Raw genomic sequence first — 15,643 nt, forward strand, 5'->3', positions numbered from 1 at the left:
GGTTTACTGTTCACATAACATCACGTCATCCTTTTCCTTCACATGGACCCTTCCCCTGCTGTGCTTCATTATCTCTTGTCCCTTGATTTTTTTTATCACTTTCTCTCCTGAATTCCCTCCCACTTCCTCCTACATGTATTCATATTCCCTGATCTTAAAAATGAAAACAAACCCAAAAAAGGCCCTTCCATCTACACAGTAATGGCTTTAAATGACAGTCAATCTCCATCTCTCCACTGTTGACTTTCTTGCAAAAATACTTTTCACTTCTGCCTCCAAATCTCAATCATCCACCGCTTAATCTTTTATAATCAGTTTCTGCTGACAAGGAGGACATCTCTAGCTACCTGACCCCGAAGCAGGACGAGACCGTCTTCTTCGATGCTTCCATATCTTGCTACTCTTCTCCCCACAATAACCGTGCGTTCAGAATTCTCAGTTGACGCTCCTGGGCATATATCCAGAAGGAACCCTAATTCAAAAAGACACCTGCATCTCAATGTTCATAGCAGCACTATTTACAATAGCCAAGACATGGAAACAACCTAAATGTCCATCAACAGATGACTGGATAAAGAAATTGTGGTATAGTTATACAATGGAATACTATTCAGCCATAATAACATAATGCCATTTGCAGGATGTCCCTGGAGAATGTCATTCTAAGTGAAGTTAGCCAGAAAGAGGAAGAAAAAGACTGTATGATATCACTCATATATGGAATCTAAAAAAAAAAAAAGAAGACGACAAATGAACTTAAATATAAAACAGAAACAGACTCACAGACATAGAACACAAACTTGTGGTTACCAGAGGGGAGGGAGGTGAGTAGGGACAGACTGGGAGTTCAAGATTTATAGATACTGACAGGTATATATAGAATAGATAAATAAGTTTATAATGCATAGCACAGGAAAATATATTCAAGATCTTGCAGTAGCTCACAGTGAAAAAGAATATGAAAACGAATATATGTATATTCATGTATGACTGAAAAAATTGTGCTGTACACCAGAAATTGATACAACATTGTAAACTGACTATAACTCAATTAAAAATAAAAGAGAATTCTCAGTTGATGTCTGGTTTCTCCCCCCCACCCCCACACAGACTGAACATTGTCCAAGATTGTTCTTTAGCTGAATCAGAATCACCTGGAGAGCTTGTTAACACATTCGTTCCACTCCCAGTTTCTATAAATAGTTGTTGAAGGCAACCAACTATTACATCCACCATATCCCTCAAGCATCATGCCCAACGGGGAAAATTATTCTCCAGGGCTTAGCCCTGTGGAAAACTTTGCATCTCTGAGATTTGTAGGATTCTGCACTCCCCTCACTCTGCTGGTTCTTTCTTCCCATCTGCATTCTTTTCCAAGTCCTCCTCTCTTCCATGACAAACTACCTTGGCTGTCCCGTGTCTGGCCCACGGACCAGCAATATCAGAATAATCTGGAAGCTTGTTAGAAATGCAGAATCCCAGGTCCCAGCCCAAAGTCCCTGAACCAGAACCTGCGTTTTAACAAAATTCCTGTGACCTGTGACGCGTAAGTACCTTAAACGTAAAGCACTTCTCTGGGATGAAAATGGTCCTAAAATATACCCCACCCCCACCAGTCCTGCCTGGAGTGGAGACAGACCCAGGCTCACCTGGAATCTGGGACGTAGGGACTCAGATGCAGATTCACGCGCCTGTTCTGTGGACCTGCTACCTGTTGACCCAGGGCGGGCCTCACCGCACGCAGGGATCCCCAAAGCCACCTGGCTCCCTAGGCCTCGACCTCGGCTGACCTGTCTTCCCAACCTTGGCGTTTTGCCGCCGCCTCGGGGCAGCTCTCCAGGGAGGGAGGCGACAGCACTGCGGGCCTCGCCGCCCGTCTAGTCCCGGAAAATAGAATTGTCGACCCACCTTTCCGACAGCCAATGGCACATCTGCACCGGGTGGGCGTCCTGGCGTCTCCAAGGGTCCGAAGTCACATTCCCGCTCTACTCTCGTGCTCCGCCTCCCCGCGGGACACGCCCGCCCCTCGGGCCCTTCCTGCCGGGGTAACAGCCCCGTGCGCTTCCGGGGGCTGGGGGGCTTCCGGGGGTCGCACCCCGGACGTGCCCCGCGGCCGGCATGCAAATGAGGGCAGTGGGCGGGGCGGGGCGCGGCGCGGCGCGCGGAGAGCCCGCTCAGTCCGCTGCGGGAGCCGCCGAAGCTCGCACCCTGGAAATAGCGGCCCGGTGTTGCCAGTCCTGGATTTTTGCCCACTGTTGCCCATCCTGGATTTTTATGTGAGCTCCCCTGATTTTATTGCGGCAAGAAACTGTATTTAAAAAATTTTTTTTAAATATTTTTTTAAACTAGAAGCCAAAGAAAGCCTGTGCCCCAAACCAAGTTCTCTGTGGCTTTCTCCTCCTTCCTGCACCTTCATCTCTCCAGTCACGGTCAAGACCGGCGAAGCTCACCTCCTCTCCACGTCCCAGCTTCCTTTTCTTTCTTTCTCTGTGCCAGGTGGATCGATGCACCAAAGAAGGTGCTGTTAACATCTCGTATCCCTTCTTCCATTACTTTGTAGTAAAACCCACCGAACAACCGCCGAATTATTCTAATACTGTTCCAATCATATACACCACTTTTCTAAAGCCCTTTAGATTCCCCCTGACCTGCAAGCTGTCAAAACTCTCAAATGGCATCCCTCTCCCACCCCAAGCCTCCCCTTCCCATCCCTAATTAGTGGTGCTTTTCAGTAGAGCTCTTAAGGCTTGGACAAGCCTAGCGGTGGTTGTGGAGACAGAGATGGACAGATTTGAAAAGTTTTTAAAAATTATAATCAGCAGCACAGGCTCCTAAGACCCTCATTCCATAGGAAATTATCAACTATATACTTCCCATCAATGCCTGGATAAGATGTAGCATATTGTGCACATGAGCTTGCACACTGGCAGCCTGATGGTCAAATTTGTTCTACAAATATCTGTTGTTTAGCCTGCATTGCTTTAAAACAAGGAAGGAAGGAAGGGAAGAAAGAGAAAAGGAAAGAAAGAAAAGGAAAGAAAGAAAGGGAAAGAGAAAGAAAGAAAAAGAAAAAGAAAGAAATCAAGAAAGAAAGTTTAACTTTCTATGATTGAACATAAAACTCAGGATTCCTGTCCAAAAAAAAGTTAATGGTGACAAATCCAGATCAAAACTTCTATGTGGCTGGAGTTGAATGTTAGCTGCCTCTTCAGATATAGTACCTTCTGTTCACAGCCTTCACCTAGCCCAACTAAGAAAAATAAGGAAAGGCTTCTGGAGACTTCAGAAGTGAATTTTAAAAGGGGATCAAACGTTTCTGATGTCATTCATAAATTTAATTCACAGGTAAATTTTTTTAAAGGTATAAATTAAGCAAAAATGTATAATGTATTCCCCGCCCTTCCCCTACTAAGTGTTTGTTTCCTGTATTAGGCTTATTTGCTAATGTGCTCACAAATTTTAAGTCCTGTCCAGTTATATAATTCGTAAGTCAGGTGAGCCTTCATTGTTAACATTTCTAAATGGTTCAGCTTTAGCCAACCCCTGTGTTAGATCGTCCAAATGGCCCTCCAGACCCACCCATGCACCTCCCCTTGGGCCCTACAAAAAGACCAACGTCTAAGGGCCATCTTTGGATTCTGGCTGGGTTTGGCCAGTGTGGGTACCAGCTGGGTTTTGGAGGGAGGGTGAGGTCAGGATGTCCAGCCCCCGAGCTCAGTCACAGAAGGGATGTCTCAGGCTGGCTGTGCTGCACTTCAAATGAAGGCAGCCCTTCCCTGGGTTCAGTGAAGCGGGTGGCTACTCCCTTCCCTGGCCTCTGTGGGTACAAAACACTCCTAGTGGTTATCCTCCACCTTTAGAATCTTGGCTCCAATCTTCTCCAACTTTTCTAATTTGGGGGTGTTATCTATTTGCTACTACAGCCTCACTAATCCATTTCTCCAGTCTCACACTTGTAACTGAACACTAACCAAATACACGCAAGAAAAAAATATCCTTGCAAGAGTCATTTTCTAGAATTTAAGTATCACTATTTGGGAAAATTTGCAGCAGTTTAAAAGTTTGCCTTTAAGTAGTGAAGAATTTTAGAATTAAATAGTCTACTTTTAAGCCTGAACTGTTTCTAAACACTTAACCAAAAAATACATATGCAATACTTAGCCTTGAAAGTTAAAAAATGGCATTTCATCTAAAATTATGTATATTTAATCCTAGAAATACTGCCATGTTTGTATTATGATGCTTCCATTGGTATTCCGGCATATCAGTGCCATCTGCTGGAAAGTTAATACAATTAGGTATTCCAAATCCCAGTTTATCTTTCGGCGGGGGGGCAGTAGGGAGTAAACATAATCTTCATTTAAGAAAAAAAGCCTTATTTTTAAATACCCAGTTACCTAACTTCCACATCGTTATCAGTACAAACTCCCATTAATTACAAAGCACTAAAGTCTAAAACTTATAATTTAAAAAACACTAAATATCTCTTTCTATTGAAACATCCCTTGGTTTCTAAAATATTCTCCCACTGTCCTGCTCTATGTATGAAGCTCAATATGCCTCAACTTGTCTCTGCCTCTTGTGGACCTTTACCACGGTGAGAGATATGTGAAAGATACGTATTTAGATACAATATATACGACACATATTTAAGTAAAGACATACATGTGCTTTAGGACACGACACAGTTTTAGTTGTGAGGTGAGTAAAAGCAGACAGATGTAAGGGCTGGATCCTGGGGTGCTTTCACCATCTCTAAATAGCAACTGAAATAGACATCCATCAACAACATGGCGCACGTCAACTGTTAAATTTTCTTATAAATAAAAATTGCACAAATATTCTAAATGATAATATAGAAACATAAACGATTGCTTAACTGATTTTAATAACATGACATAAAGCCCCTACACTTGATATAATTGTTATGCAAAATACATAGATGAATACTGTCTTCTTTTAAAAATATAAAATAAATAAGCAAGACATGTGAAAATAGGCAAGTTTCCATTAAATAAAAGAAAATTTTAAAAAAAATTTTGCTTTCCATATCATTTGAAGAAGGGAAATTATCATGTTAAACAATATTCAAGTTTATTAAACAAATTTAAAAAGTATTATAAAATGTTTAACTTTCATCAGCTTCAAGGTTTATGTTACTCCCAAATTTTGCGTATAACTGAACTTTCAAATCTGCTAACACCCGCTGAATTGATTCCACTCTGGATTCTAAGGCGTCAATTTCTTCTTGCAAATTTTTCTGGAAAAAAAATAGTTTAAATTAATTCTATTCAACTGGATGATTTCTGAGCATCTGTGGGTGAAATAATATTTGGGAAGAATTTTAGGTTAAAAACTTTCTAAACTTGGACAGGCAGCTAAATAACACTGATAATTAATTCTAAACCAAAAGTCTGAATGTGGGCATTTTTCATTCATGATCTATTTTTGCTTATTACAGAAAATCAAGTTTTTCTCAGTTTTGGCTGACTTGAAAAACAGAATAGGCAAAAGAAAATGAATTCCTAAATTATCATATCCTAATAAAGAAAGAACCATACACAAACACTTGGGGTAAACAGTTTATCACAGGCCTGGCTTCTGGCATAGCCTCTTTCAACTTCCACAAAAATAACTAAGAAACTAGAGGAAATGGTAAAAACTCACACTGCCACCAATAATTAAGAACAACAACTTATCATCAAAATCTGGTAGACATTTTCCCCTAACTACAAGGCTCCTGGAACTAGACTTTGAAAGAGCAGATTGGCCACACGAAACATGTGGAATGTCAGAAATCCTTCCAGGCCAGGATCAAAAAAGACTTTTTCCTAAACGTGACAAACAACAAAATCACACAAATACTGTATGTACCCACTATCAGGAACAAAAGAAGAATGCCTACTACTGACACAGTTATTCTTTTAGAAATCCGGCCAGTGGTTCCCCAAGGGTGGCCTCCAGATCACCTGGAAAGTTGTTAGAAATACAAACTTCGGGGCTCCACCCCAGGCTTCCTGAATTAGAAATTCTTGGGCTTGGGCCCAACAATCTGAACTTTTAACAAGCCCAAAGCTTGTCAATCAGTTCACACTCTGACCCCCAGCAATTATACTCCTCTGATTATTTCCTTAAAAGAACTGCCTAAATGTGAACAAAGATTTACGTAGAAGAATGCTCAGCACAATATATTACTATAGGAAAACAAATGAACGTAACAACAGGAGGACAGTGAGCTGAATCAACGTCCACCTGCATGACGTTCAACAGTCGTCACAAATGATGTTTGTAAAGCACATGTGGCTGGCCCAGAGCAGACTCCCAGTGAAGGGCTGCCGCATAAATTCTGAACATTGAACAGAACAAGAAAATACTCCTCCTGGGATGTTAACTGACCAAAACGTGAGCAAAAATACACAGAGAAATAGGAGGAGAGAACGTAAAAGAAATACATGAAAACGTTCATTATGGATGATTATCCCTGGTAATGGGACTAGAGGTGGGTTTTTTTTTTCTACTTTATGATAGTCTGTACTTTCTAAATACTACTACTTAGAGCACAGATTCTGGAGTCAAAAGATCATTTCCTTTGTCACTATGATTCAGACCCATTAACCTCTCTAAGCCTCTATTCTTCAACGCTTAATTGGGATTCCAGGTACCTATCCCATAGAGTCATCCTTAGGATTAAATAAAATCATGCTTACAAAGCATTCAGAGCAGGCCTGGGACACTGTAAGAACCCATGGCATGTTAGTTAGCACACCGTATTTCCCTTCCACCTAGAATTACACATTCCTTACAATGACATAAATCCTAGTTTAAGAGTTAAGACTTCATCACCCAGAAAAAATTTCAACACACCTTTGCTTCTTCTAACATTTCTTGTGTTTCTTCTTGAGAATGGCTAATGAAAACATCACCAATCTGATAAGGTATCATTAAGCAGTCGTCATCTGCAAGCATGATGTCCTCACAAGCATCTTCTAAATTCTGGAGTTGTTTCTATAAATGCAAAAGTAAACAGCTATGAAAAATGTATTCGAAATTCCCTAATAGAGGCTAAAAGCCAATTTTAATTTGGGCATATCAACTCTTTGAGGGACCCTTCCACAAAGGTATTATCACACTAAACTAAGACTTCCTTACATTTTTAGACAGCATTTCATAAGGCAGCACTTAAGAGCTCACTGACTCACTGTCCTCTACATAGTTCCAGACTGCTGTAAGCCTCCTGTAGTGGACAGCGGGTACCCATGGCCACTTAAAATATCTTAGTTTGTTCCTGTGAATCCTGTCTTCCAATACAGAATAAAAACACAAACACAAACCTGCATTTCTCAACCTTGCTTGATGATAGGAGGAAAGCAAACAGTAACATAAATTCCCCTAATCAAATGCACTTGAACTTGACTTCAGCTCAGAGAGCTGCATGAGAAGAGGCTGGGCACAAGGCCTGACATCCAGGGTGGGACAGTATCCGCATCATGGAGGAGGCAGCTGGGTGACAACAGCAGCTCCATCACCAGCACAGGCCTCTGAGATGTGGCTCCTGGACCCTCAGCCTACAGCCACACCCCTCAACAATCTACACGTCATCTCACCTCCCTTAACCAGTGTCTCCCTTCCCTAACTAGAGTGTATCATGTCGTCCACCACAAATATCATCACGTATCATTGAATTTAGTTTTTAAAAGCGATAGCATGGAGAACTTTTATTTTTCTTAAATAAGATCCATATTTTCAATTACCTTTTTTACTTCTATTTCTTCCTTCAGCTCTGTGATTCTACTTGTATTCCGTGCAAATTTGTTTATCTTTTGTTGATCTTCAAAAGTAACATTGACATCTTCTGCAGCCTGAAAAAAACATTGAAATTTTTGGAGAATTGATTTTAATGGAGAAGCTATAGGTTAGTTTTTACTATAACTCTGAAATAACTCAGTAAACTACTTGCCCTCAGAGTCCAGAATCACAAGGAGTTCAGATTATCACAAGCACATGCCTTACTAAGTTTCTGCTCCACGAGCTTAAGATTTGTTCATGAACATATAACCTCTTCTGATATTCTATGGAATAATGCCTAGGCTGCAAAAACATTTCAAATGTAAACAACAATTAAGAATAAGTCCTGAATCAAGTCAGTCAACATTTGGCCTCAAGCAGAATTTCTCAAATCAGACCATTCTTTTAAAATAACCCAGGGAGCAAAAGTGATGTGGTATTTAAGCTTGGTAAATGCCTCTGACTAGTTTAGTCTCTCAAAGTAAAACTTGCTTTGCTTGTTGAGGCAATCTGACAGCTTCTATCATTTTTAATCCAACTGATACACTGGCTTTAGGGAAACTATGCATTTCGTGACTGTATTCCACATACGCATAGTAAAAATTATGTTCATTTTAATGTAGAACCTGTTTATGTGTCTTAATTACGAATAAAGTATAACTCACTGTAAAATGATAAAAACTGAATATTTTTAAACTATGTGATTAAATTTGTAAATAAAATTAGGCTGCTGAGATGACAAAGCATCTATGAAATCATATGAATAGCTTACATTTACTGAGCACTTACTATGTAAGAAGAACTTTCTAAGTCCTGTATCATCTCTGCTAATCCTCCAATCAACCTTAATAAGTAGATCATTAGTATCACTATTTTACAGTTGGAGAAAGTGTGGCGCAGAGAGGTTAAGTAATTTGCCCAAAGCCATACAGCCAGTAAGTGGTAAAGCTCAGTTTCAATCCGCGTAGTCTGGCTCTAGAGTCCAGACAGGTCCATGAGCTCTTGGAAATAAAGGCGAAAGAGTGTGAGTGTGTATGTGTGTGTGTTTGTTCACACTCAATCATGCGTATCTGCAAGAGGTAGCTGAAGTCCATGACTTTCATCAGATTCTCAAAGAGGGACCATATGGTTTAAAACAATTTTTAGATACCAGATTACCTTAGAGTTTCCCCTCATTTATAAAACAGGAACAAGGGCACTTGATCATAATTTAAAGGAGGAAGTTGATATATAGTTATAGCTTCCACAAGCACTATTTTTAGCTCTTGCCTTTAACAGTAATGGTTCACAATAACCACACCCCATCCTCTCACCTGGTCTCTCATGATCAACAACATAAAATATGCACACTTCCGTTTCTTTTATTTGAAAGGCAACCTGTTGTCTCAAGCAACGTGGAGCTTAGTGGTCGGGATATAAAGACACTCACCTAGAATTTAGCCCTCCCCTGTCCCAGGCTCTCATCAGCCAATAAGTACGCATCAGGCTTATTATCATCAGAGACTCAGCAAATATCTTCAAAAAAATCCTTACATCACAATATACATATAATTTTGAATGTTCAACCTTGTGCATCATTTTTATGAGTATGGAGGTTGGAAACACTGAGCTACACTACAGAAGCCAAAGTAAGGTCCATGTGCACCGGGTGTGTTGGCATTCAAGTCACCTGCCTACACAAGGACTCTTCAGTTCCCTAAAGGAACACAGAACAGAGAATTCCAGCGTTCCGGCTCCTGCAGAATTTAGACACGCAGTCCCTGAAAGCCTGAAGATGTATTTATAGATGCATTTGTCATCGCGAGACTTTAACGGGGCAATCCCCGTGAAAGCACCCAGCTCCGGGCTTGCCTGAAACGCAACGGGGGCTTAACCAATTGTTTCTGAATCGGAATCCAAATCATGTTCCATCAGACTCACTGATGCACGTTTTCTGAAAAGTTGCACAGAGAGTTTGGCCACCTGCCCTCTATCTTTCCAAAGCAGGCGTTTTCCTGTGGCCTCCCCGACAGCAGCCCCAGCACGCGCGGGCCCTGCAGCTCACTTCCGTGGCGGCGGCTGCCTCACGGGGGTTAAGGGCTCAAGTCGGAGTGGGAGGCAAACCCGTGGTCGCCGCTTACACTGCACGCTGCCCGAAAACGAGGAGCCAGCACCTTCCATGACTAGCAGCAGCGGCTTCCGTTTTCATCTCACTGATCTAGAACACTCCTGAGTTACTGGAAGCACCACGCTGGCGGCGGGGGCGGGGGGTTGGGTACTAATTCCTCACGGGGGGGGGGGGGGCGCAGACTTTGAGAGGTCCACTCACCCCCTGAAACTGTATGCAAAATGGTGTGTATTATACATGCATTCTTCTGGAAGAGTCTTCATGGCTTTCATCGGATATTTAAAGGGACCCACACCCCCAAAGATTAGGAACTCCTGCTTTAAGAGAAGCTAGATGCAGTTACTGCCGCTCACAAAGCCAAAATAACTGAAGGAGCAAGGCGTTATTTAGCACTTGGGAAAGCACATAGCGAGCAAACAGTGTATTCAAATCCAAGCACGCAGGAACCTTGCACAAATTGTTCGATTTTCTGAAACCACCTCAAGTTTGTCATCTGTAAAAATAGAGAAGCCATTTCTACCCTGCAGAGGTGACAGAATGAGCCCTCTGGCACAGGGCCTGAGGATGGACTTTGCCTTTCAATAAATGACAGCTATATGTTTTATTTCCTGAATGACATTTACCAAAAATCATCAAAAAGAACAGACCCAGATGTGAAAGAAAATTCTGCTAGGTCTCAGAGGAATAGGACTCCTCAAGATTCAAGGTGAAAATGTAAATTCTCTGCACCCTGATTGCACCCTTATCTGGAGAATCAGTCTCTCATGGGACTTTGGGAGGACAGGGAACCCCACTCCGTCAGACTCCACACCGAGTCGGGGTCTCACCTGCAGAGCCTGCACTGACAGCTGGGTCCCTCGTGGTTCTAAAAACCTAAAAGGCAATTCTGGCCAATTTAGCCTGCTTGTATTTTTGGTTTTTAAAGGTACCTACCCAGTTTCTACAGTAGAAATTTTTGCTTAGTATTTTTATTCACCTTTCATGCATACAGTCATGTGTATTATGTAGTGTTTCCTATGTGCAGGGCACTGTGAAAAGAGGATTCATAAGGGTCCTCCCTTCGTGAATATCGGCGAGCTTACATTCCAGTAGAGGAGGTGAGCAAAAAGCAAGGTTTTTTGCTAGGTGGGATACTTTGATGGTGAAAGTAAAGTAGGTGAGAGGGTAGAAGTGCTGGGGGGCAGGGGGTGGAGGGGGCTTCTCGGAGGAGGCATTTACACCCGATGACAAACAGAAATCATTCTTCGGTCTCCCTCACGGCCAAGCACCAGGTTTGAGAAAGCAGAACTTCAGAGACGATGGGACTGAACCCTCTCACTTTCACATTTCTCCAGAAGAAGTCATGACCCACTGGGAAGCGATGGGTTATAGATATGAAGGACTCCAGATTGCCAACAATTTTTATTATTAAAGTTTAAGGGCTGGCTAGCCCTAGGATATTTCAGTCTCACTCACTGGCATGCCTCTGTTTTCCCTTAGAGTGGGAGGGAGGAAAAGGCACCCGCCACTAACCTATCAGAAATTGTGCAGAGCACCGGAAACATCATCTACAGGAAGACACTGCATCTATGAGAGCCCTACTGAGATAAAGATGTTCTTTTATATTTTGGCTGCCACCTACCCCTCCACAAGTTCTTTTATTACCGTGGTTCAACCTCTTCCCCACCACCTTTCTGGCCACCCTTTTATCAAGGTCTGTGCTCCCCGTCTGGGATGCCTCCCTGCCTTTCTAACACTCTCTTCTCCTCCTTAGGGAATCAGAGAGATCCCACCTTCTCAGGAAAGCCTTCTCTGATCTCAAGGCCGACCTTATTCCAACCCTCACATTTCACAAGCACCTTTCTTTCATAGTCCTTACTGGAGTTGTCAATTTTGCAGTTCTCTGTGTGACGACTGAGCAATGCCCACCTCTCCCCAGAGCGTTTGAGTTCTACAATGCTCAGCTCTGAGGATCAGGGGAGAAAACTTCATCACTGCTCACCATTGTTATGTTATTGCCATCGCCTAAAACTGAGACTGTACCGTGGCACATGCTCCAAAAGTTGGTCGAATGAATAAAAGGAAAAAATGCTGGTAATCAAAGATGTTGCAATCAAGCCCGGGGTTCGAATTATTCTTCTACTATTTTCTTTAACACTTACCGCATCTCTCTGGACTTCAGTTTCTACATCTGTCAAACGAGGATGAACCACAACTACTGTCTTCTGTGGAAAGGCCACACCTAACAGAGGGCCCAATTCAAATACAAAACAGAGGAGGCCAGGTGAATCTCATGTAGTTTCATGCCTGTCTGAATCACCATGGCCCTAAACTCTACTCTGGAACGCAGCAAGAATCTGTGGACGACAGACCAGTGGGATGAGCAACTCATCCTTGTTCGCCCGGGACTTTCCCAGTTTTAGCACCCTCTCAATCTCAGGCAAACTGGGACGGACTAGTCACCCTACACCGAGAGCAGGCGGCTCAGATGATCAGGTGCTGTGGATGGGAAAGCAATGGAAGCAAGCTCCGGGCTGGTCTCAGGAGTGGAATGAAAGCAAGCATGCAGGAAGCCTACAAAGCAAAGCCCTTCAGCCAGGGGACTCTCATCAGACACCATGGATGTTAAAAACAGAGGCTCTGCAGAGACAATGCCCGTGTTTACAAATTTAAATCCTAACTTTGCCTCTATGCGTCAGTTTCCTCATCTATAAAATAAGGATAAAACCAGCGCCATCCTAAAAAGGAGGATAAGATTAAAATAAATAATGTATGTGCACTGTGCTTAGAACCGTGCCCAGAGCACGGTAAAGCCTCAAGAAATATCGGGTGTCCAATGTCACTACTTCCTTGGCTCTCTCCATTTTACTTCTCTCCTATCTAGACACCTTCACGCATCTAGGTAGAATTACTGAGTTATAAGCTCTGAAATGGGAGTTTTGCTTCCTTAGGACGATGAAAGGTGGGCTTTGGGAAAAACAAAATAAAACCTGAGTCTGAACTCCAGCTCTGCGTATTAGCTGAGTCACTTTGAAGCCACTAACCACTCCCGAGTCTAAGTTTCTCCATCTGTAAAGTTGGGGGTGGGGGGAGGTGGGAGAGGGACGTCCCTAGCTAAGTTCCTGGAAGGATCAGAGATAAGAAACGGGCGGCTTCTGGGTCCTGGCCCATCGTCTACCCTCAGTGTACATGGTTTTAGCCTGGAGGGCGCAGGGGCATCGGGTGTGGATATGGGTGGCTCAGGATTGGGCACTGGGGCTCGGGGGCCAGACACTCCGGAGACGCGGGGTCCTGCTCTGCTCCTTACAGCTGCGTGACCTTGGGCAGGTGACTCCACCTCTCTGGGCCTCAGCTTCCCCGTCTGCAATGAAGGTGCGAGGAGCACCCATCCTCGTGAACCTGTGCGGGAAACTGATGACCCAGGTAAAGCGCCCAGCGTTGTGGCCAACCGCAGTCAGCCCGGCCCTCCGGCTGCCCATACCCCGAGGACGAGGCCTGGGCGGCGGGGTCCTCGGACTCTGCAGGGTCATCCTCGGCACCGCGACAGGAGCCCCCGAGTCCTCTAAGGGTCTCAGCCCGTGCGCCCCGCCTCGGCCCCAAAAGACCCCAGCGCGCCGGGCGCGGGCGGGCCTCGCCCCGGAGCCACCCTCAGGGCCGGGAGCCTCGGCCTTGGGCCCCACGCCGGGCTCCCGCGCTGCGCGCCCCCAGCATCCCACAGCGGGTCCCCGCCGGCCGACCCCGCCCGCCCGCCGAGCATCCCGCGGCCGAGCGCCCCACTCACCGCCTTCTTCATGGTGGCCGCCATCTTGGGACTGGACTACGGCGCGAGCGGGGAGGGTCCTCACGGCCCGCCCCGGCCCCGCGCCCTCCCTCGCTCCGCGTCGGCCGAGGACGCCCGCAGAACAAAACGTGGCCTCCACACTCCCTCCGACTGGATCTTCGATCAGTGATTCCTAACGTCTGGGGACTCGGGGAGGAAATGTATCCTGGAAGGACTTGGTACATGCCAATTAAAGGGACAGGCGTCTCCCTGTGGGCCGACAGAAACTGGGGGTGTGGCGGACGGCCGCAGGTTCCTGCAGCGGCCAGCAGGGGGCGCCCAGCGCACAGAGACCGCAAACCGACGGAAGGGAAATTCCTTTCCGTCAATCCCACAAACCTCCCTAAAAAAAGAGCTGGGAGCGAATGACCTTGGCAATAGCATGTGAGCTGTTTGTGCCCTGATAATTCAGCTGGTATAAAGGAGGAAGTACCCCCAGAAGTTAATTTATTCAACAGTACTATTCAGCAATTACTCTACTCTGGCACGTGTGCAGCCTGATTTTTTTTTTTTTCTTTTTTTTTTTTGTCTCTGGATCCCTTTACGCTCTTAAAAATTATGGAGGACTGCCAAAGAACTTCTGTTCTATATTCATCGATGTTTATCATTCTAGCAATTAGAGCAGAACTTTTGAATGTATTTATTAATCAAAGATAATTTAAAAACTCATTGCATGTTGTGACATTTTGAAATTAAAAATAAACATATTTTCTAGGACAAAAAGAAATGTTGAAAAGAATGGCATAGTTTTACATTTTTGCAGATCTCTGTAATGTGTGGCTTAATGGAAGTTCAGATTCTCATGCCTGCTTCTGCAGTCAGTCTCTCACAATATGTTGTTTAATTGACATATATGAAGAAAATCTGATCTCACCTAGATATGTAATTGAAAATAGGAGGTCCTCCGGGATCCCCTGAAAATATCTCCACAGTTTGAGAACTGCTCTAGACAAGTCTTTCTCAAAGTCCCAGTTTCCTCTTTGGTGAGTGGGAGGGCGGGGCCTCATAGCCCCCTCTGCTTTCCCTTCCACAGCACTTGCCCCACGTGGCATTGCCAGTTCTGCTGCGGTCCCAGCTCCAGACCCCAAACCTGCTGCATTATATCTTCCCCGTGCCCAGCTCATATGCTCTAAGTATACATTTGTCGAATAAAGACGTTTCTTCAGGGTTAAATCTTTTCAAAGGATCTGGTTCATATTGGCAGCTCCATCAATGATACTCATTCATTGAAAAATTCACAAATTAGCAAAATTTAAAGGCACTGCAGAAATGGACAGCGGAGGGGGAGACAAAACAAAAAAGTGCAAAATCATTACAAAGGGTGCCAAGGGCATGAAGGGGAAAACAAATGAGGTGCTGAGACAGAGAAGAACAGAATGGAGGGGTTGGAGAGAGGCTCTTAGCTGGGAGGAGGAGGGATTTCTCAATTTAAAAAAAAATAATCTGTCTTTTAAATTTAGAATAAATATATTTTAATAGAGCATTTAAACATCTCCGACTTAAAGTGAATACCAGCTTCACTTGCTAAGGGAGGAGATCTTAAGTAAATCTCCACTCTGGGAGGCCCAGCCAGGAAGCTTTCCTTCAACACATCCAGGACCCAGAAAGAGCAGCACCCCTCTTTAAGCACCCTTGTAGCCCCCCACCCCCTGGACATTTCCTTTTGAACTCTGTCTCCCCTGTTACATTGGGAGCATCCACGGAAACAAAGTTTGTTCCTTCATCTCTGTAATCGCAGCATCAATAATCGCAGGGAAGTAGGTACAAATATTAGCGAATGAATAAATGGTGTACGGAATGAGTGACTGTGTATTTAGGAATTCACACCGTAATGTATGATACAATATAGCTGTTGGTGGATTCATTCAGTAACAATGTACAAGAGTCCATAGAATATCTCCATTCACTTTTTTTTTTTTTTTTCCCAGCTGGTAGATCTAGTACTATGTGCC

General features: G+C 44.0%; 1 protein-coding gene across 1 annotated transcript; it reads right to left on the bottom strand.

Annotated features, from left to right (window-relative positions):
- Positions 1–5,076: 5,076 nt before the first annotated feature.
- Positions 5,077–13,885, bottom strand: PFDN4 (prefoldin subunit 4). Its single transcript, XM_010991617.3, has 4 exons — positions 13,653–13,885; positions 7,752–7,859; positions 6,865–7,005; positions 5,077–5,260 (listed from the first exon to the last, which is right to left on the bottom strand). The coding sequence occupies exons 1-4, from the start codon at positions 13,674–13,676 to the stop codon at positions 5,129–5,131; spliced, it is 405 nt and encodes a 134-aa protein (XP_010989919.1). The 5' UTR covers positions 13,677–13,885; the 3' UTR covers positions 5,077–5,128.
- Positions 13,886–15,643: the final 1,758 nt, after the last annotated feature.

This window comes from Camelus dromedarius, chromosome 18 (genome assembly GCF_036321535.1).
Source record: "Camelus dromedarius isolate mCamDro1 chromosome 18, mCamDro1.pat, whole genome shotgun sequence".
Classification (NCBI taxonomy): Eukaryota; Metazoa; Chordata; class Mammalia; order Artiodactyla; family Camelidae; genus Camelus; species Camelus dromedarius.